The sequence below is a fragment of the Wyeomyia smithii genome, chromosome 3, assembly GCF_029784165.1.
Source record: "Wyeomyia smithii strain HCP4-BCI-WySm-NY-G18 chromosome 3, ASM2978416v1, whole genome shotgun sequence".
Classification (NCBI taxonomy): domain Eukaryota; kingdom Metazoa; phylum Arthropoda; class Insecta; order Diptera; family Culicidae; genus Wyeomyia; species Wyeomyia smithii.
Genome location: NC_073696.1, coordinates 257957484 through 257980046, shown reverse-complemented (window position 1 = coordinate 257980046; position 22563 = coordinate 257957484). Strand labels below are relative to the sequence as shown.

Below are 22563 nucleotides of genomic sequence, written 5' to 3'. Positions count from 1 at the left end.
GCAAACGGATTATTACTTTGCCTGTTATGTTTAAAAATGTGAAATCCAGCTATGAAAAGAAACATATTCCGAAGACTACTTGGACTCACTCACTTTTCCAGAGATGGCTGACCCGATTTCCACAAAGTTAGTGTAAAATTAAAAGTCTAGCTGCCTCATACCACCCTATTGAATTTTGCTGCAATCGGACTGTAACTTCGTCTGTGATGTATCGAAATGTGAAAATCACGAAACTTCATTATCTTAGAAACTACACAACCGATTTGAACAATATTGATATCAGATGAACGGGCTAGTTAAGGGTTCACTGAAGAATTATGATTGAACACGTGGTTTCAAAGTTTGGCTGCCCTATACGTTCCCTTTTCATTTGATTGTAACCAAACTTAAGCAACCGTTATGTATTAAATTGTTAAAACAACGAAAGTCTATTATCTCAAGTATTACACGATTTATTTGAACATTACTAGTGTCATACAAACGAGTCATCTCTCAAACTTACAAATAAAAAACTTCATAACAATTTAAAATGCTGTTCAAAAGTTTTGGAAAGAAAAGAAATTCAAAGACTATTCAATACTATACCTGCTTTGATCAATATATATGGCCTCAACATGATTTAAATGTGGTATCGTACTATTTGAACGTTCCCGGTATCGCTCGTGATTAAATTGTTCGAAATTAAGAGTCATTTCTTATATTTCGCTATTTCTGAAGCACTAACATTACGTCAAATTCCATATTTTATACTTCAATTACAACGTCAATATTTTAGAACCCAAAGAGTAAATATACCTTTATTGGATTTAAGCATTCATGTAAATCTATTTTTACAAATAACAAGTTTGAATGAGAAAGGCTGAGTCTGAGGTTTTTATATGGAAAATAAGTTTTCATAAGAATGTTGAGATCATGATAATTGTTAGTCAAAATCCATGTGACAAATTTCAGGACGTTATTGCCAAAAATCCCATTCTTCTACCTAAATTTCATCAAACGCTAAGTATCGTACAGGATCGGAAAGTTTCATCAAAGCAACGTTTGAATGCTTTGGTAATAAAAATTGTTGAAAATCAATCTTATCATGTGTCCCGTTTTTTTAACCCATTTGTCCCGTTTTCATCCCGAGAAAATCTGGTCAGCCTACAAACCCAAAGAAAACAAATACCAACCAAGTAGTGGAAAAAGACCGTGATCCGAGAAAATGACCGAAAAGAATAAAACCTCTGCCATCAGATCAATGAAGTGGCTCTGGACAATGTGCACAAGGTGACAGATAAGGAAAAATGGAGCGTATTATTCAAGCCGCGAAGCGCGATGCCAAAGCAGCTGCAAATCGTAATCTGCAGAGTAAATTAATGACTTTCTACGCCGACTTCCTTCAAGAAATAGGACCAGCAGAGGAGTGTAGAAACAAATTCAAAAAAACGCAGAAATACTTTAATTCGTAGATAAGTTCAACCCAATTGGCAGATCTTCAACAGATTTGTTCGGCGATATCACAAGTGTAATTAGCAAAAAAAAATTCGCATTCCACAGTAAATATCATTGAAGTTTCTTTCCTTTTTCCAGTGTCAGCATTTATGCACCGTTTTTTACTCAATAAGCGGTGAAATTTCTTCATCCGATAGCTTGAAAATCAGATCACATTGAAATATAACGCAAGCTCGTTAATCAAACTTTAAAAAAACTACATCGAGTGTGTTTTTGTGAGGGTGCACCGATTCTGCAGTCAAATCCGATTCTTCTACAAGCTCCGCAAAGAACAAATTCGACATTAGGGTAAATGCTAAACAACTCAACTTATGAGTTACATTTCACTAGCGTGTAGATTGTCTCGTGCCAAGTTAAACGTCATTTGCTGTACTAAAAGCTGAATAACGGCAGACGACAACAGCATAGAACTAGTTAATACTTTTTTTGCGAACTTATTTAGAAAAATATAAGAGCATTTTAATTCTACAGCCAGAATGTCTGAAGTTTTTGTAACAAGCGAACGGTGCCGGTGTTGCTTATCACATAGTTCTATTATGACAAGTGTATTTGAAACAATACAAGAGTTTAGCACTCAGATAAGGGATTTGGTGTCTACCGCTGTTGGAGTTTGGGTACTGTTACCTATTTTTTTATTTGTATAAAATTACATTAATAATCACCGTATTCTGTTTTAGGTTTTAGAGAATGATCATTATCCTAAAAGCATATGCGAGAGTTGCCTGAGCGATTTGACCATTGCGGTTCGTTTTCGGCAACGTTGTCTGAAGTCCGAGGATATCTTGAAAAAAACTAAAAAACCAAATTTCCAGTTCATGATTAGCATTCCGACAGAGCAAGTACCTACAGTTGACAAACTTTCGACGGCACAAATCAAAAAAGAGACACCCGTTATAGATCCAAATGTGAATCAGCCTCCGCAGGAGTCCTCGGAACCCCAGCAGGACCGTTTAAACTTTCAATGCGACATCTGCAACAAGGACTTCCAACAGCAGTATGATTTGACGTACCACATGAGAACCCATGCTTCAGATCGGCCTTTCCGCTGTGATATTTGCGGCAATCGTTTCATTAGGTGCAGTGAGTTAACGCACCATAGACGGAGTCATTTAAATGAACGGCCCCGCAAATGTGAGATCTGCGGTAAAGAGTTTCGCAAGACGAGCCACTTGACGCAACACATGCGTACTCATACAGGCGAACGGATGTTCAAGTGCGATATCTGCGGTCGAGACTTCCTCCGCAATACGCACCTGGTTGAACATAGGCGACTGCATACCGGTGAAAGACCGCACAAATGCGAAATCTGTGGCCAGGAGTTTTCTCGCAGTACCGACTATACACACCACAAGCGGGTACACGCTGGGGAGCGGCCTTATAAGTGTGACCTTTGTGGGGATGAATTCTTCCGCTGTAGTAGTTTAACGTACCACCTGCGGAAGAAACACAAGCGAGATCCGGTAAAAAAGGCGCTTGCAGCATCAGCAAATGCGGAAGTGACGGATATCACAACCGGTGCCGTTAAACTGGAAGACGGTGACCGGGACGAGGAACCAGTGTAGGATGTAAGCACTGATTTTAGTATAATTCAATGCGTTTCGATCAAATTTTAATAAACTACGTTGTCTAGAATGTGTGAGTTTATAATGTTTTTTTTTTTTTTGCGTTTGAAGCCAGTGAGTGTTTCGTTTCTCGTTAGGTGAGTTGAATGTTGAATGTCACACCTCGTGAGACAGAAGAGAAGTTACGTTGAAAACAGAAAAACTTGAAGCTAGACAAAGGATATATCCAACATTAGCCAGAAACTGGATTTTTTTTCGAGTACATATTTAATATAATTAATTCTTCCTGGTTACCAAACTTATTTAAAATAAATATTCGCAAAAGAGTCTATTGTTAGTGATAACGGCGATAACACCGCCTGTATGTCTGTAACGCCCATAGTAATTTTCACCTCCTTTGTATTATTTTTCTTAGCGTGTAAACTATAAAGTCAAAAAGCAAGTAAAAAACTTATTCCTGCTGAACCTCAATTTTGTCTGAAAAATTAGGATGAATACAGTAATCAAAATAGAAGTTTATGATGACTCCGACGGTGAAAGTAAACCAAGCATTCATATAATCGACATTGAACCTACGAAACTAGCCGATTGGGAGCAAAAATCAACAAACGAACGGAACGTCGAGACTGATTTACGATCGCATATCACCGGCTTTGAAACAACGTACGAAAAAGTTAACGACCACTTGGAAGTAAGTGTGCCGCCAGGACACAATGTGCCACCGGAGGACACCCAATGCGGGAAAACTTATGATAACACTTATGACAAAAGTTTTGAAATAAGTGAAACCTTCAACAACAAAAAACGTCAAGAAGTCAACCAAAAAATCGATGATGGCCATGAACATGAGAAACGAAGACCGCCCAAGCGTAAATGTAAGAAATGTGGCAAATATGTAGCCAACCTAATGCAGCATCTTCTCATTCATACTGGTTCAAAACCGTACCAATGCAATAACTGTAACAAACGGTTCAATCTCAAGCAAAACCTGTACCGACATCAGCTTACTCATACCGGTGTCCTGGCATTCAATTGCGACACCTGTGGGGAAGCATTCAAAAGCTCCACCTTGTTAAAGTATCATTCCCGGATCCACACCGGTGATCTGTTGAAGTGTACCATTTGCGACAAGGATTTCATCATTCCTGCTGAACTAAAACGACACGTAGCGACTCACCAAGAGGGCATGCTGGAGTGTGATATTTGTTTGAGGAAATATGCTGGCAAAGTTGGTATACGAAAGCACAAGCGTCGGACGCACGGAATAAAAGCAGACAAAGGGAGTAGTAGCACAGGTGCACCAGCAGAAGATGAGTACGACTTGATTATGCCTGGTAAAGAAAGGTTTCACTGCGATAAGTGTGGAAAAGTTTTTAGATCGAAGGGAAGGTTGCTGCAGCATTGCGAAACTCATTTGGCTGAGAGGAGGGGATCAAAGCAACCAAAAAAGTGTACCAAAGAAACGGAACAAAACTTAATTGGGAGGCGACGTTACACATGTGATAAGTGCAACGAATCGTTCACTTTCGTGGCTAGTCTCAAACGACATCAACGGCATTCGCCCAACGGTGACTGTCTGGTCAAAGGCAATCTTGAATAACGTGGTAAATTTGCTAATACTACTTGTATAGCTTAAATTAGTATAATGCAGTTCGATCTTGCAGATGTTTATCGGTGATAACAGGATGGTGCGAAACGGAACCCCCGTACTGGAGGAGTTAGTGAGTGTTGAAAAGGTAGAACCAGATTTGATGTGATACGTATGCAAATAAACATACAGACGTGAGATCCAACTTTCGTGAAGTTTTTTTTTAGAATTAGTGTGATTATAAAGATCAATGACAAACTTAACACTGGATCGTTTCAAGCAGACATTTTTTTTTCTACTAGGTTTCAAGATTTTTATACTGAAATTCAACTAGAAACGACCATGGAAGGACAATTTCAATTGTTGTTGACCAACAGGAGCTTCAACGAAGAACGCAAGTACAAAAAGTCATTTATAAATATCGTCTTATTCAATCTGTAAACCCTTATGAAGCTAGAGATGTACTGGTCGAAATCTTATTCTACTTTCGGATCTTCTTCAGGAATCTATAGGCAACTCTCGATATTTTGAGATATTTTTATGGGTTTATCATCACTTAATATTTTAGTTTAATAAGGACAATACTATAAGTTGGAAGCAGTTTCAAACTTGCTCTTTATCTCTAAGCAAATTTTCTCTCTTGATATTTATGAACTTCCTGGAGACTGCTGAATCTGTGGTGGCCCTGGAAACGTATTATTTGAGCGAAGTTACTCAGTAAATTCCAGTTCTGCTGCAACAATCTCTTAATCCTACTAGACTTATTCACATTACGTTGACCCTGATTAAAGATTTAGAGGGTTTTGAAAACATTGTTCACGACGTTCTCATTAGGCTTTAAGGATCCAATCTCCTCCGGACGGGACTCGGAACCGGCAGGTATAACCTGTTGATCAGTGACGCCTTCATCTAGCGTAATTCCCTCTACCGTGTCTCGTGAACATTCACTAGTGGCTATTGTTGACTCGTTTCTGCTAGTTTGGGTTCCTCTGCAAGTATGCGCTAGCACTCCGTAACTCGTACGGAACTTAATATAACAAACTTTACAGTCAAATTTCGGTGCTTCATGGGTGGCCATATGGCGTTTCAGGTCAGAAGCCGTAGCCAATCCTCGGCCACAAATATCGCACGTCAACTGCTCGCCAGTGTGAATGCGGAAATGGTATTTTAGACCGGTTACGGTGATGAAACCTTTACCACATATCTCACATTTATGTGGTCGTTCGCTTAAATGCAGCAAGGAGTGACGTCGAAGACTTTGATGAAAGGTGAATTTTTTACCGCACACGCCACAAACGTGAGGCTGTTCGCCAGAGTGTGTGGCAAGATGACTGCTGAGGTTAGTGACAAATTGGTTGCAGATGTTGCATTGTTTCCTTGGTCTCTTGGTTTTGATCGAGTGATAAAAAGCAAGGTGCTTCTGCAGAGCATGATGCTTTGAGAAGGTTTTTCCACAGGTATTGCAAATTAGTAGATTTCCGCCGTGTGTTGTTAGGTGACTTTTCAGTTCAGATAGTAGGTTGAACTCTTTGTGGCAGATGTCACACTTCTTCGGATTGTCAGTATGGCTGCGTGAATAATGCCTCAGCAACGTTTGATGTTGTGTAAAAGCCTCATCGCACTGGTCACACTTGTAAGACCGCTGGACAGAATTTCTTTCATTGATATGAAATGTAAAGAGATGGTGTCGAAGGCCTTTCTTTGAAGCAAAAGTTCTAGTACATTTTGTACATTTATAATTGTTCCTTGGTCTTCCCTTTCGTCGCTGATGGATAGCGTGAGAAAGAAAGTGCAACTTGAGTGCCGCTGCGGATGTATGCCTCTCGTCGCATATCTCGCATTGATGTCGTATTTCGGTGAAATGAGTTGAATAATGAGTTTTCAGGCTGCTACGCAACGGGAACGCTCTACCGCATTGATCACATTTGTAAGGACATTGGTCACAAGTGCCAAATGTCGCCGGATTTACATGCATGCAATTGTAGGATATTTCACTGCCGTGGACCATCAAATGATGCTGACGAAGAGTATCTGTAGAAACGAACGTGTTACCACATGTAAGGCATTTGAAACCTTCGCCTTCACCACTATTATCTTGCTCATATTGTATTGTACTGTTTGAATTGGTCAGCTGACCAGTTGTCATATCCTCTGCAGTCTTGTTTTTTTCGTCCTTTATATCCAACTCTTCATTTGCAGGTTGCACATTTTGTTCGTAAGGGTATTCTTCCGCAACGATTTCCCTTTGGATTATATCCACATGTGGATCATCAGCTTTTTCACTAATACTACTCTCAGAGGGCTCAACATCTGTTGCCTCGAGCTCATCGCCGTCTTCTTGCTGCTGATTTCCACTGTGAGATCGTAAATGCAACCTAAGAGACGTCGCAGACATAAAACTTCTGTCACATATCGTGCATTTACGGTCTCGAGCGTCGCAATGCAGTAAAAGGTGGCGTTGGACGCTGGTACGTCGTGTAAAAGACTTGTTGCAGTAATTACACTTGTACGGGCGTTCACTACCCTGCTCAAAGATTATGTTTGAATCGTTTGAATGAAGCTCGCCACTGGACGTGTCACGATCAATACGCTTTGGTCTGCCTACTCGTTTCCGTTGGACATCGTGAGAACGGAAGTGCACCCTGAGGTCCGATGCGGACGAATGACTCTTGTCGCATATCTCACATTGATGTCGTTCTTTCGTGAAATGACATAAATAATGATTTTTCAGACTGCTACACAATGCGAACGCTCTACCGCATTGGTCACATTTGTAAGGGCATTGGTCACAGTGGCCGAATGCCGTGGCAGGTACATGCCTACACGTGTAGTTTGTTCTGCTTTCATGAAGCAGCAAACGATGTCGATTAAGAGTATACGCAGAGGCAAAGGTTTTATCGCATTCAAAACATTTCAGAACACGTTTACCGCCTCTCACCGTTCTATCGGTATCGTTTTCATTGGTCGGCTTCGTGTTACCTTCGTTGTTGACTATCATAATCTGGCCAGTTGTCGTAACTTTTTCATTCTTGTCTGTTTTCTCGGTTACCATCATAATCTGGCCACCTTCTGTATTCTTGTCACTCTTGTCTTCTATATCAGCTGCGTGGATATCTTTTATACCCAGTTCTGCATTTGAAAATTGCTGAGTTTGTGTGCAATAGTATTCTTCTGCGACGATTTCCTTTTCGATCATATCTGCAAGTGGAACGTTTTTTCCATTACCAATAGTAGCACTCTCAGAGGGCTCCACATCTGTTGCCACGCGCTCATAGCTACCCTCTTGCTCCTGATCTTCAGGGTGAGATCGGTAGTAGTGCAAATCTAGAGACGATTCAGTAATAAAACTTTTGTCGCATATCGTGCATTTAAGGTCGCGAGAGTCACAATGCAGCTTGAGGTGGCGTTTGACACTTTCACGTCGTGTGAAAGCTATATCACACTTGGGACACTTGGGACGTTCACGTTTGACGTTAGATTTATCACCATCCCTTGCTCTTCGTTTCGGTTGAATAACGTGAGTTCTCAAGTGCAACCTAAGTGCCGATACGGACATGTGATTCTTGTCGCATATCTCACATCGGTGCAGTCCTTGGGTCCTAGAATGACGTGAATAGTGGTATTCCAGGCTAGTATGCGATGCGAAAGCTCTATCGCATTGGTCACATTTGTAAGGACATCGGTCACAAGTGCCGAGTGCATGCCTGCATCTGTAAAATGGTTTACTTTCATGGAGTAACAAATGGTGTCGACGCAGGTTAAAAGTAGAAACAAAGAGTTTGTCACATTTTAAACATTTAAGACTAGGTCTACCATCATTGTTTTGCGTATGTTCTGGTTCTTCGTCGTTTATAATCAGAATCTGGCCAGTTGTCGTATCTTCTGCATTCTTATCAACTACGTGAATATCTTTTATATCCAGCTCTGCATTTGTAACTTGCACAGTTTGTGCGCAATAGTATTCTTCTGCAACAATTTTCTTTTCGATAGTAGTACTCTCAGAGGGCTCGACAACGGCTGCCTTGCGCTCATCGGTGTCTTTAGTTACGTGAAAATCTTGTATATTCAGCTCTGCATTTGAAGGTTGCACAGTTTGTGCACAATAGATTTCTTCCGCAACAATCTCCTTTTCGATCGAATTACTCTCAGAGGGTTCGACAACGGTTGCCCCGCGCTCATCGGTGTCTTCAACTACGTGAACATCTTTCATATCCAGCTCTGTTTTTGTAGGTTGCACAGTTTGTGCGCAACAGTATCCTTCTGCAACAATTTCCTTTTCGATAGTAGTAATCTTAGATGGCTCGACAACGGTTACCTCGTGCTCATCGGTGTCTTCAGCTACGTGAATATCTTTTATATCCAGCTCTGCATTTGAAGGTTGCACAGTTTGTGCGCAATAGATTTCTTCCTTCTCGATAGTAGTACTTACAGAGGGCTCGACAACGGTTGCCTCGCGTTCTTCTTGTTGCTGATTTCCCATGTAGGACTGGAGGCGCAATTTCAGAGATTCATGGTCTCGAGCACTGCAATGCAGTAGAAGATGGCGTTTAACGCTTTCACGTCGTGTGAAAGCTTTACCACACTGGTCACACTTGTGGGTGGGTTTAATAGCATTTTTAGTGCGCGTCGGTCTTCCTCTTCGTTTCCGTTGGACAGCGTGAGACTCGAAGTGCAACCTGAGTGCCGATGCGGATGTATGACTCTTATCGCATATCTTGCACTGGTGCGGTCGTTTGGCAAAATGACGATAATAATGACTTCTCAAGCTGTTACGCAATTCGAACGCTCTGCCGCATTGGTCACATTTGTAAGGACATTGTGCACAAGTGCCAAATGCCAGGCTGGCCACATGCCTGCATTTGTAGGCTGTACTGTTGCCATGAAGCAACAAATGGTGTCGACGCAGGCTATACATAGAAATAAAGTGTTGATCACATTTTGAACATGTGAAATTGCTGCCTTTAACACCATTATCCTGCACATATTTTCCTACGATCTCGTAGGTATCATTTGCATTGGTCGGCTTCGTGTTACCTTTGTTGTTGACAATCATAATCTGGCCAGTTGTCGTACCTTCTTCATTCTTGTCATTTTCGTCCTTTATATCAGCTACGAAAATATCTTTTCTATCCAGCTCTAGATTTGAAGGTTGCACAGATTGTCCACTATAGTATTCTTCCGCAACGTTTTCTTTTCCGATCATATCGTCAAGTGCAACTTTTTCTACTTCACCAATAGTAGTACTCTCAGACTGCCCGACATCGTTGCCATCCTGCTGCTGATTTTCAACGTGAGACCGGAAGTGCAACTCTAGGGATGATGCAGAAATAAAACTTTTGTCGCAGTTCGTGCATTTATGATATCGAGAGTTGCAATACAGCAAAAGATGACGTTTGACGTTTGCCCGTCTTGTGAAAATTTTCCCACACTTGTCGCAGTTGTAAGTGCGTTTTTTACGTCTATAACGGTGCACATAGTGAGACCGGATGTGTAACCTGAGTGCCCGTGCTGACGTATGTTTCTTGTCGCATATGTCGCATTGATGTTTTCTATTGGAGTAATGGTGTAAATAATGACTTCTCAAGCTGCTACCCGCTGCGAACGCTTTTCCGCATTGGTCACATTTGTGAGGACATTGGTCACATGTGCCGAATGTCAGGGTGGTTACATGTTTGCATCTCAGGACTGTTTTGCTGACATCAACTGAGAAATTACGCCTTTGACGAAAAAGGGTAGTCACAGCTTCTACATTCGAATCTTGGTTTGCAACTTGCACAGATTGTGCGTAATAATTTTTTCCCGAAGGGATTTCGTTTTTGATTATATCTACAAGTGGAACATTCTCATCAGCATCATTAGTAGTACTTTGAGAGGGCTCGAAATCTGTTGCCTCACGCTCATCGCTGCCTACTTGATCTTGATTTTCAGTGTGAGACAGGAAATGTAACTTGAGAGACGACGCAGTCGTATAGTTTTGACCACATATCGTACATTTTTGGTCTCGGAAGATGCAATATAGTGAAAGGTGTCGTTTGACGCTGGAATAATGTGTGAAAGACTTATTGCACTTGTCACACTTGTATGGATATTTACTATCATAATCGACAGTTATGTTTGAATGAAGATCAATCCGCCTTCGTTTTCCTTTACCAGCGTGGGACCGGATGTGTAACCTGAGTGCAGTCGAGGACCTATAACTCGTGTTGCATTTCTTGCATTGGTGCAGTCGTTTGGTGAAATGACGAGAATAATGCCCTCTCAGGCTGTTACGCAATGCAAACGCTCTACCGCATTGGTCACACCTGTAAGGACATTGGTCACAAGTGCCTGAACCCAAGGTCGCTGCATGTCTGCATGTGTAGTTTGTTTTGCCGCCGTGGAGCAGTAATCGATGCCGACGAAGAGTGAACGAAGAGGCAAAGGTTTTATCACACTCTGAACATTTATGTTCACGTTCATAATCTTTTAACGTTTCGTCAATATCGTTTGCATTGGTCGGCTCCGCGTTACCGTCGTCGTTTACAATCGTAGTCTGACCGGTTGTCGTATCTTCAGCATTCTTGTAACAGTTGTCTCTTATATCAACTTCTATATTCGACTCTTCATTTGCAACTTGCACAGATTGTGCGCAATAATTTTCTTCCGAAACGATTTCGTTCTTGATTATATCCACAAGTGGAACACTCTCATTGACATCTGTTGCCTCACGCTCATCGTCGCCTACTTGATCTTGATTTTCAGTGTGAGACAGGAAATGCACCTTGAGAAACGACGCAGTCGTAAAACTTTGGCCACATATCGTACATTTATGCTCTCGCAAGGGGCAATACAATGAAAGATGTCGCTTGACGCTGGAATAATGTGCAAAAGACTTATTGCACCGGCCACACTTGTATGGGCATTTACTATCACGCTCGAAAATTATGTTTGAATGAAGTTTGCTATTAAACTTATCACGATCAACGTGCCTTGGTCTGCCTCTTCGTTTCCCTTGATAACCAGCGTGGGACCAGTTGTGTAACCTGAGTGCAGCTGCAGACGTATGACTCTTGTTGCATATCTTGCATTGATACAGTAGTTTGGCGAAATGAAGAAAATAATGCCTTCTCAGGCTTCTACGCAAGTCGAACGCTCTACCGCATTGGTCACACCTGTAAGGACATTGGGCACAAGTGCTTGAAATCAAGGTGGATGCATGTCTGCATGTGTAGTTTGTAGCTCTGCTGCCGTGAAGCAGTAAACGATGCCGACGAAGAGTGAACGGAGAGGCAAAGGTTTTATCACATTGTGAACATTCATGACCAAGCTGGTATACTCCTACTGTTTTGTTGATATCTTGTGCATTAGTCGGCTCTGCGTTATCGTCGTCGTTTACAGTTGTCGTATCTTCAGTATTCTTGTAACTGTTGTCGCCATTATTTTCTTCTAAAACGATTTCGTTTTTGATCACATCCACAAGTGAAACATTCTCACTAACAACCATAGTAGTACGTTTAGAGGGCTCGACATCGGTTGCCTTGCGCTCGTACCTGCTTACTTCCTCTCGATTTTCAATATGAGCCAGGAAGTGCGATTGGAGATCCGGTGCAGCAGTAAAAGTGTGGCCACATATCGTGCATTTATGGTCACGACTGTCAGAATGTACTACTTCAATGTGGCGTTTGACGCTGAATTTTCGTGTGAACGTTCTATCGCACTGGTCACACTTGTAAGGGCGTAGGATTGAGCGTTCACGTTTATCAGCTTTTCTGTTGATATGTACTCCTAAAAAATGTCGTTGAAGAATAAAACTCGTAGCAGCTTCTTCATCGATGCCTTCAATATGCCCTGGTCGATTGTCGTGCTCATTTTCTCCCACTCTTTTGTCGACACTGTTTGCATTGGTCTGCTCTCTGTTACCTTCGTCGTTTACAATCATAAACTGACCGATTGTTATACCATCTGCATACGTGTCACTTTTGTACTCTATGTCAGCTACATGAATATCTTCTACATTCAGCTCTTCCTGTTCAAGTTGCGCGGTCTGTGCGTAATAAGTTTCTTCCGAAACGATTTCCTTTTTAATCATATGCACAAGTGGAACATTATCATCTACATCATTGGTACTCTGTAAGGGTTCGACATCTGTTGCTTCTAGCTCATAGCTGCCTTCTTGCTCCTGATTAACCATATGAGACTGGAGGTGGTTCTTGAGTGTCCATGCAGTCGTATAACTTTTGTCGCATATCTCACACGCATACGGTCGTACGATGTCGTGAGTCAAATAGTGACGTTTGAAGCTGGCACGTGTGGAGAGCGCTCTATCGCATTTGTCACACTCGTAAATATCCTCTGGTCTGCGTCTAGTGGTTTTGTTGATATGCTTCGTAGAAATGTGCCGTCGAAGACTATAGTTGTTAACAAAGGTTAGGGAACACTGCCCACATGTTGGAGGGTTAAGTTTATTTTTGCGATTACGTTTACTTCTTGGTTTGTTGTTTTCACCCACTCCTGTCATATCATCGACTGTGCCCTCTGGATCTGTCACCATAGAAACATTTTCCTCCACGATCAGCTCCTGTTCTTCAAGTTTCACAATCTGTTGCTCTTCATGTACCATTTCATTCTCGATTATACCGGCGCGTGAATCATTGAAAGCGTTACGTTCACTTTCATGCTGCGGTCCATCCTCTCCCACAGTATCATCGTTGTAGGCAGCTATTTCAAACTCAACCCCTCTGTCACTTACATCTGTTAGATGAATAATATCTTCTAAATTTACGTCTTGATTCTCAACTTTTACAGTCTGTTCGGCGTCGAGCTCACCCCTGATCATATTCATTAGTGACCCATTTTCGTCCACATAAATAGTACTTTCCGAGGAAATTTCCGGAGGTAACTCGCTCGATTTAGACGTAGTACCTTCTCGAATCGGATTGTCTATATGGGTCATGAAGTGGTACCTGAGTGAGTCTGCAGTTGCATAACTTTTGTCGCAAATCTCGCACTTGTGCCGTAGGTATGCATCATGCAGCAAGAGGTGACGCTTAAGACTTTTACGGAAAGTGAACGCTCTATCGCACTGGTCACACTTGTAAAGGCTTTTGTGAGCGGCTTCATGATGCTTAAGGTTGTACACTTCTTTAGTGCAAATTGTACACCTTTCCTTCTTTTGTAGTGGGTGAAATCGAGCAAAGTGCCTCTCCAAAGTGTATTTATCGGAGAGAATTTTCCCACAAACGTTGCACGTATGCGCTGTATCACTATGCGTGGCCATGTGACGCATCCAGTTATCAATGTTATTGAATTCTCTACCGCAGACTTCACATTTGAACAGGTCGCCAGTGTGGATGCGCAAATGATTCTCAAGCAACGTTGCGGTCACAAACGTTTTATTACAAATATTGCACTCGTAAGCTAGATCACCTTTATGGGACGAAAAATGCCGCCGAAGATTGTATGAAGTCTTAAAGATTTTATCACATTGTGTACATGGGTGTAGTTTTTCCGCAGCATCGGGATTTGGTCCAGGAAAGTCCCTAGTGCCAGTATGAATACGGCTGTGATATCTGAGCGACATCGCAGTTACATAACTTTTGCCGCAAATTTCACATTTATGTTGTCGTTCTTCTGAATGGAGCAAATAGTGGCGTCTTAGGTTCCTATAGTAAGTGAACGCTACACCGCAGTGATCACACTCGAAAGGCCGCTCGCCCGAATGTACGCCTGAATGTCTGTTAAGATTAGCAACATGTTTATTGCAAATTGAACACCATTTCGTGTCTCCAACCTCGGCATTTTCACCACCGTGAGTCTGGGAAATGGGTATTTGCTCTTCAGATTTGGAGGCTAATTCGTCGATTTCATTGGTATTAGTCATTTGTTCGCTGTTATAATCATCATCATCAATCTCCGTGATTCCGTGTATCTGCGCCATGTGTTTACGCAGACGTGGTTTGTGAGTATATTTAGACCCACAGATTTTGCACGTGTTCAAGGCTTCACGGTGCTCCGCCATGTGACGATTCCACATGGCTGTCCTGGTAAATTCTTTGCCACATACTTCACACTTCAGCATATCTCCAGTGTGAATACGTGAGTGATACTTTAGTAGAGTGGTAGTTTTAAACCCTTTGTCACAGATCGTGCACTTGTGGGGTAGCTCCTTGATGTGGCATAACATGTGTTGCCGTAGATTAGGTCTGTTAGCGAATTTTTTATCACACTTTGGACATTTGTGAGTGTAATTGTCACGACATTGTTGCTTGGAATTTGTAGCTGTTTGTTGCTTAATCAAAATATTTTCACGTTCGCATTGGGCTTCCGCTTGTTCAGGTTCAGCACTCACAACATCCGCTTTCGATTCAACAATTCCTGAACGCTCCATTTTAGAACTTACTGATTTCTATTGCTGATGGTCTATGCTTTATTTTGTGATTTAGACCATTTAACCCTTGAACATTTTCATATCCTATCTACAACAAGGTAGGTTTTATTTATTATATGATAATGTTCGAAAGGATACTTACCGCTATGGCTGCAGGTTGATATCTGGTTGCGAATATTTTGGTTTGAATAATGATGACATTCCTGGAATATATATTAGATTTTTTTTTCTATGTATGTCATATTTGGATGTTACCTTTACGTTTAAGAAAACATTCTAAAACATCAAACTTCCCCGAAAATGAAAAATTTCACTTGACAATTGAGTTGCCATCCATAATTTCCTTGTTGTTTGACTTGTTTTCTGCATAAATTTTGGTTTTCAGCAGTTTATCGTTGCAGTTGAGCATAAACGAAGGCTTCACGATAACAAGTCGTTGATTTTTTTAGAATACCTTTAGGTTATTATACAAATAAACGATATCAATCCTTAATTTCTAGTGAAAAAAGTGAATCTTGAATGTATACCTAATTATCCATTCCGTGAAGAACGAAAATATAAAACGAAATGTCAAAAAAGCCTTACTCTTACACGCTAATTTCAGACGTGTCCAAGTATGCCACACTCGAAAATGATTTACCAAGCGAACACGTAAAAACAACGTAAATTTATGTTTATTTACTTAATCCTGAATGTTTTCGCTGTTTAGGTCAATATAATTCAATTTTTCCAAAAGGATGACTATTATTTTTATTTTTCTCTGCAGGTCGTTCTTTCGAATAACTTTACGTTCCGCGAAAAAAATGTCTTTACACCGACAAACAATTTTGTTGATTTACAGCTTATGAAGCTGAACTCAATGTTTTTGTTCTTTTCTGTTATTTTTCTCGTAAACACAGAAAACTCGCCGTTGCTTTTATTTTTTAAATAAAAAGTTTATAATAAATTATATCATTTTCTTAGATAATTATGAGATGCGCTTAGGGATACCATCTACTAGCAGGAAAAAAACCATTATCTTTTTTTGGGCACAAATTTGAGCAAAACCTCAGCAGGCCCCAAGGGAGTTACCGGGGGCTTAGCTCTCCCACGCGTTATAATTAAAATTCTAAATATAAGCATATAAGCGTTATTGAATAGTCTCCAGTTTTTTTTTTGACGTGGGACTACGTCTTTGTTTACTATACTGAGATGCATTCTGTAAAATTGGAAATGAAACTGGCAAATGTTGCGTCAGATTTCAAACGCTAATAACAGCATAACCACATGATGGATAACAATAACCAATATGTTGTTGGATAGATAAAATGTACAACAATTTTGTAATATGCTAGATATAACTCTAATTTCATTACTAAGCGGTAAAATTGATGAAAAGTTTCAATAACAACTTTACGCGAATAATGAACCAATTACATGCGAGCATTCCTAGCACAGACGACGTGAATGGACACCATCCGTTCCCTGTGATATTCTCTGTATCAATATCGAAATAAAAATCGACAGAGTCTCCCCGTCCCAATAGGTCAATCTGATTTTGCTTCTATGAGCTTAGACTAATATGATGTCCCGAAGGTAAACGTTTTCTGGAAAGTTTGAAACAATCCCCATTCTTGAACAAATTTCTAAACCTGCATTCAAAACCTAATAAAAACTGATGTCTTGGAAGAAAACATGCTGGTAAAAGCAACAGTACCAGTGGAGTAAAGAACCGCAGGTCTCTCGTCGCCTACGATTGCAGCGGTACTCTTCTATTCGTACATTTCAGTGGTACACTTCTATTCGTACTGCAGCGGTACTATTCGAATTGCAGTGGTACACTTTTGTTCGTACATTTCTATACGTGTGCAATCGAGGAAAAACTGCAATGCTGCTGTGGATGGTGATTGAAAGTTTATTTCATAAATATGATTGCCATAAATTACTTAGCAAGAATTGTAAACTTTTGCAACGGATATTTATTTAATTTTATCTTCAATATTCACTAAATAATCGTAACCGGATAGTATCGAAAGAAAAAATTTCTAAATATATACATTTATAGTAAAAGCCTGTGAATGCTTGTGATTTTTTTGTTCATTTACTAAGATTCATTCAGAATCTCTTTTTACAGTTCAAAATTGTTAGATGATATATTATTATTCTAAGCTTTACAATAATAAACGTATATTAGCTGTCTTCGTAATACAGCGAGTGTAGTTGTAGGCAAATTAAAAAAAATTTCAAGCAAAAAACGTGGATTGCTACGATTTTTTGCTGGAACTTGTTAATAATTTTGCTTAACATATCTTCTTATGTTTGCCAATTAATGAACCTTTGTAAGGGCTTCCACATTATTTTGAAAGCAAGATCCATATTATAAATTTGATTTAATCAGAGCTAAATAAGACAAAAACATTCATTACGATATTGTAAGTATTATTGGATTTGGTTTTTGAGGATATAGAGTTAATTCTGATTTCGGCGCATTACGAGAAATTCTTGGTGCTTCTTCAATAAGCACGATATGCTTGTGCCTTGTCAAATACATGTTGTTCGTACAAAAAAATACTACAGGCATAATATCGTCAGATATAAACGATATTCTTTCGAATGTTGTTGAATATAATTCAAAAATTGATTTCCAGGGGAGGCTGAAAATAAAAATACGTATAGTCGCTGAGCAATCACATTGATTCTGTCTGCAGACTCTGTATATTTTGTAACAAATGATCCCCTAATTTCAGTGTTTAGTCCCACGTCACCATTTCATACAACCCTAGGGCTGTATACCTTGTAGTTAGAGACAGTGGTAATTCGCGGCAAAAAAGTTGAAAATTCGCGGGTGGCAAAATAGAGAATATTTAAAATTCGCGGTTATTTTTTTAATTCTGACGATATTAGTCAACCGTGCTTAGATCTGAACAATTAAAACGCTCGAGCTCATATGCCAAAAAGAATAAATTATTCAATCTTTTGGTGGGCTCAAATTTTACGGCAAAACAGAAGTTGTATTTTTCATTTCTTGATTTCTCGGATGAAACAAATTGTGGGCAAAAAAATGACACACTAATTTTTTTAAACTTCAAATTTTCACCCAGTATTCTAACAGAAACCTGCAATATGAATATAATCCTTGTGATTCATGTTTATGTTCAGGTAAATTTATTTTGGCCGGACTATTCAGCACCTCGGGCGCATTAGCCAGTCCACTTCCTGGCCCGGATAACTCCGTTCCGATTCGGTTCGAAATAAAATCGAACTATATAAATTACAGTCTGACCGGACTTCGGATCGGGCATTCCACACTCTACTTGGTCGGTAGGTAAACAATAAATAAACAATATCAATCGTGAAATGTCGAATTCATGCTGACGGCTAAGTCGCTCCATTCTCATCACGCTCGTAAATAATAACTCATAAACTGAGCAACTCTGACTCAGTTTAGAACGATGTTCGTAGACGTCAAAAAATGAGTAGAAGTCCTTTTTTGATTTTGAGTAACTTTGACTCACTTTTTGGGTTCCCTTTATATAACTTCTTTCTGAGTAACGTCGCATATAACGACGTCCATTTTGAAAGGTGATTATGATGTGCTTCAGTTTGTAACACATGTTTTTTAATTGTGTGCGTCTCAGAAGGCATCATAACTGTTTACTATTATTACAAGGTAAAATTATTGATGAATATGTGGTGTCGTTTATTGGTCGTGACAGATTTCTAGCCAGTAATGAAACTGAACTGTACCCAAAAAATGAATAATGTCGTACTCAAATTTTGAGTAATAATGACTCATTTTTAAAGACACCTAGTGTTACTCAGTTTTGAGTATTTGTGGAGTTACTCAATTCTAGAGTTGTTCCACTTTTTACGAAAATGCGTCAAATGTTACTCTTTTTAGAGTTATTACTTACGAGCGTGAGTGTTTCTTCGCGAACAGAATCTCTCAGTATCGTTGGTTGACATCTTCGAAGCTGGATTTCGAACGCTGTAATTCAATGCATTTTTTTATGTAAAAACTCCCCTCTGTTCTTAGTTTTTCGATCGTTGTGTAAACGGTTCTAATAAGTGTCATAGAGTCGTAGTATTCCATCACTCGACCTTGCATTGCTTCTCTTGCTGGTTTGATCTAGAGACTGTGTTATTAAGAGATACGCAAAGCGAAAAGTAGTGAATATGGCAACCCTTTGCCAATATTTTATTTTAAACAATTCTGGCAACAACATCTAATTTCGCATGACTTTTCAGTTTTCATACGCATAATGTAATAAAATTTTGAAACTTTGTAAGGAAATATTACTGAGCTTCAAAGCTTGTTCCATCACATACATACATATTTTTGATTTTCAATGCATCACTCATAATAGAAGCATGAAAGCGAGTAAAGGCGCTATATCCTTGGTTTCGAAACCCGAACGTAAGGGGGAACTACTTATGTTCCATCCCAGGATGTTGGTCAACAAAGGAGTGTACTTTTTTAGTTTTGTCACTCCCAACTAATTATATTACTTTTTACATACGGATCGGTTGGTACGGATTGTCTCCATTCTTGGATTATATTGTATTACATTGCCCTACACAGTAGGCCTGGCCGTCGACAAGAAAAATGTATAGAAATCATTTTTTTAGGAATGGTGGATATCATTTTCCAGGATCCTTCCAAGTACTGGCTGTGTTAGTGTAGACTAGACTAGACTTGCATCATACGAGTATGACGAACACATTTTCTGTTTAAACCATAATTGTACATGATTCACAAAATTTATACTGATTGCAACATACATTCTATATGAAAAGTAACATGCATGGAGTTTTTAAATTATTTTTCATGTAAAAATGGCATAGCAAGTTTTATTTTTACTTTTTGTATTTCTCGTGGGATTCGATTTCGGCACTGCAGCAACAACTGGAGGAAGTCGACAAAAAATTACCTATCTGCTCTACTGTTCGCGTTCTTTATCATTCCTGGAAAACATTCGATTTGTAGTGATATGAACCGAAGTCCATAGTTGAAATCACTCACCGGACTCGGCGATTCCTTTAATAGTAATCAGGGGAACAAAATTTCAAACGATTCGGGAAAATGTCTACTTCTGTATTTTGACAGCTGTTGATGAAATCAAAACGCGCGTCAATGAAAGATAAAGAAAGGGCAAAAAATGTAAATGCGTATATAATAACTCCAATTTTTTAATTGAATTGTTACCTTGTTGAGGTATATTAAAAACTTCTTTGGTGTGGTCGATGAAAGAAATCATTATTATTTGGAAATTTCCAGACCGGAGGAGTGGAAGGATGGAGTTGTCTGCCCTATCTATAAGAAAGGCGACAAATTGGACTGTGGGAACTATCGCGCGATCACCGTCCTGAATGCCGCCTACAAAGTGCTCTCCCAAATTATTTTCCGCCGCTTCTCACCCATAGCCAACAGATTTGTGGGAAGTTATCAGGCCGGTGTTGTGGAAGGACGGTCTACGGCTGACCAAATCATTACCATACGGCAGATCCTCCAGAAATGCCGTGAATATAGAACCCCCACGACTTTAAAGCCGCGTATGACACTATCAACCGAAAAGAGCTATGGAAGGTCATGAACGGTGGATGGGACGCAGTGCTTTGTACGGATTTCAGGTGGATTCGACAGGGTGATGGTCTCTCCTGCCTGCTATTCAACATTGCGCTACAGGGTGTAATGAATCGAGCGGACATCAACACGCGGGGTACGGTTTTCAACAAATCCAGCCAATTCGTTTGCTTTGCTGATGATATGGATATTGTCGGCAGAACAACTGTGGCGGTGGCAAAACAGTACACCAGACAGTTGCAGATAAATATGTCTAAAACGAAGTACAGTAATGTGAAATTCCGATATCCTGTTCGAGGAATTACCCAGCTTATGCAGTACGAAAAGGGAGACGTCTTACCTCTTGTAAAGTCCAAAGTAGTAGGCTGATTTTTAGGAAAGCTTATGTATCTTTAGCATAATCAACAAGGTCGTTGCTATGGTCCTATTAGTAAAGTCACCAAGTAACGACTATACTGTTAGGTTATTATGGCAACCACAATGCACTTATGTATTAACGTTATGTATTTCATATATGTAGAAAATACTTCCCGCCAGTATGCTTACAGTGATCCTTTTAAATATTAAAGCACCACACAAGTAAGTTCTTTTTTTATACGAGGGATGCGTTCCAATTTTATATGGGATCGCGAGAAAAAGACTTTTTTGAGTTGCGAATATAACGAAGAAAACCGTTTTGAAGTGCTTGAAACTCGTTTGAATATGATAGTCAAGATGATAAATCTAGAGACCAAAATTCAATATTTTAAATTTTCAGTATTTACACCAAAAATTGTGATTTTTTTTGAAAACTGATATATGATACCTAGTGGCCTGAAACGGAAAACGAGATTGAAATGAGGTCGATATCTTGTACCGTTTTTGAGTAATTAAGAAAAAAACTCGCGTAAAAAGAACGTGTAGAAAAGACCTTACTGTATTCAATTGGATATGAAACCGAACCGTAGTGGTCCCGAATTATATTTTTATGCTAGAAAAATCAGTTTTTATTGCTTAAGAGTCGTTTAAAAAAGAATCGCCTCTCATTTAAAAAGTAGGAGGTTGTATCAAAGACAAGACCGCATAACTGACGTAGAACTACGCACACTATTAACAAATGCATTGTTGTTGGTGTTTCATTATTAAAGTCTACTATTGCTTGCTTTGTGCTGCCTCAACAGTGGGGGAATAAAGACACTGAAAACACGAGCTGTAAAAGCTGTTTAACATTCGGTGAATTAGACCAGAGGGGATTGACTGCTGTCAAATTTCATATACCTATGCGTTATCGCAGATCAGCTTTGGTCCAAGACGTTTGTTGGTCCAGGACGTTTGTAACTATAAAAAATAATGGGTGAAAAATTCACTACACAACGCATTATTCTTAAAAATTTTTAGCGATTTCTCGAGTTTTGATGAAAAAATGCTTTAATTCTATAATACTACAATAAAGTAAATTTTTTGACTGCGACAGAATTTAATCGCTAGGATCCAGCACAGAATGATTGTGTTATTACCAAAAATTATTAACATTTCATACGAAATTCAGTGCCTAATTGGGAGAAAGGGTGCGATATGACAACGACGATCACTTCCATCAATTGTGATATGTCTGCCACGAGTACCTAGACTAAAGAAGAGGTATACCACAAAAGATCAAAACAATGGTCGCAGTGGTCCAAATCTTCCAAAAAAAAACCTTCATTTACTTGATTTGCCTTGAGAAAGGCATTTTGCTGTTTAAAATCTGTAAAAGCTGTTTTCGCATTCAGTAAATAAGGCCACGACAGATTGTGTTTTCATGGATTCAGCACAGAATGTGCTGTTGACAAGAAAAAGCAAAACTTTATTGCGGGAAGAAGGCCGAAGCCCTTAACTGGTAAATCGAGACGTTTGGTGCTACCTCGCTGCTGCTTAGATATGTGATGTGATTTGTTTACTGGCCCAACCCGCTGCTGCTACTTTCGCAATTCACTACGCTGCGGCTAACTAGATATACTATTCTGTCGAC

General features: G+C 39.7%; 2 protein-coding genes across 5 annotated transcripts; one reads left to right on the top strand and one right to left on the bottom strand.

Annotated features, from left to right (window-relative positions):
* The first annotated feature begins 1877 nt into the window (after positions 1–1877).
* Positions 1878–4844, top strand: LOC129729216 (zinc finger protein 502-like). Its single transcript, XM_055687713.1, has 5 exons — positions 1878–2108; positions 2172–3053; positions 3168–3193; positions 3546–4657; positions 4721–4844. The coding sequence occupies exons 1-4, from the start codon at positions 1971–1973 to the stop codon at positions 4654–4656; spliced, it is 2157 nt and encodes a 718-aa protein (XP_055543688.1). The 5' UTR covers positions 1878–1970; the 3' UTR covers position 4657; positions 4721–4844.
* Positions 4845–5169: 325 nt separating this feature from the next.
* Positions 5170–15566, bottom strand: LOC129727605 (uncharacterized). 4 transcript variants are annotated; one of them, XM_055685590.1, is made up of 4 exons: positions 15538–15566; positions 15266–15464; positions 15153–15213; positions 5170–15098 (listed from the first exon to the last, which is right to left on the bottom strand). In XM_055685590.1, the coding sequence occupies exon 4, from the start codon at positions 15008–15010 to the stop codon at positions 5438–5440; it is 9573 nt and encodes a 3190-aa protein (XP_055541565.1). In that variant the 5' UTR covers positions 15011–15098; positions 15153–15213; positions 15266–15464; positions 15538–15566; the 3' UTR covers positions 5170–5437. The 4 variants fall into 4 exon arrangements, with proteins under 4 accessions (XP_055541565.1, XP_055541566.1, XP_055541567.1 ...); XM_055685591.1 differs by lacking the exon at positions 15538–15566 and having other exon boundaries at positions 5170–15094; positions 15266–15530; XM_055685592.1 differs by lacking the exon at positions 15538–15566 and having other exon boundaries at positions 15272–15530.
* Between the last annotated feature and the right edge of the window lie 6997 nt (positions 15567–22563).

What these genes read in the sequence shown, in the direction of transcription:
- LOC129729216 (XM_055687713.1), top strand. Translation starts at nt 1,971, where the DNA reads ATGTCTGAAGTTTTTGTAACAAGCGAACGGTGCCGGTGTTGCTTATCA. An exon ending in ACCGGGACGAGGAACCAGTG is followed by an intron (nt 3,054 to 3,167) that starts TAGGATGTAAGC and finishes TTGCGTTTGAAG; the next exon opens with CCAGTGAGTGTTTCGTTTCT. An exon ending in AGTGTTTCGTTTCTCGTTAG is followed by an intron (nt 3,194 to 3,545) that starts GTGAGTTGAATG and finishes CTGAAAAATTAG; the next exon opens with GATGAATACAGTAATCAAAA.
- LOC129727605 (XM_055685590.1), bottom strand. Translation starts at nt 15,010, where the DNA reads ATGGAGCGTTCAGGAATTGTTGAATCGAAAGCGGATGTTGTGAGTGCT.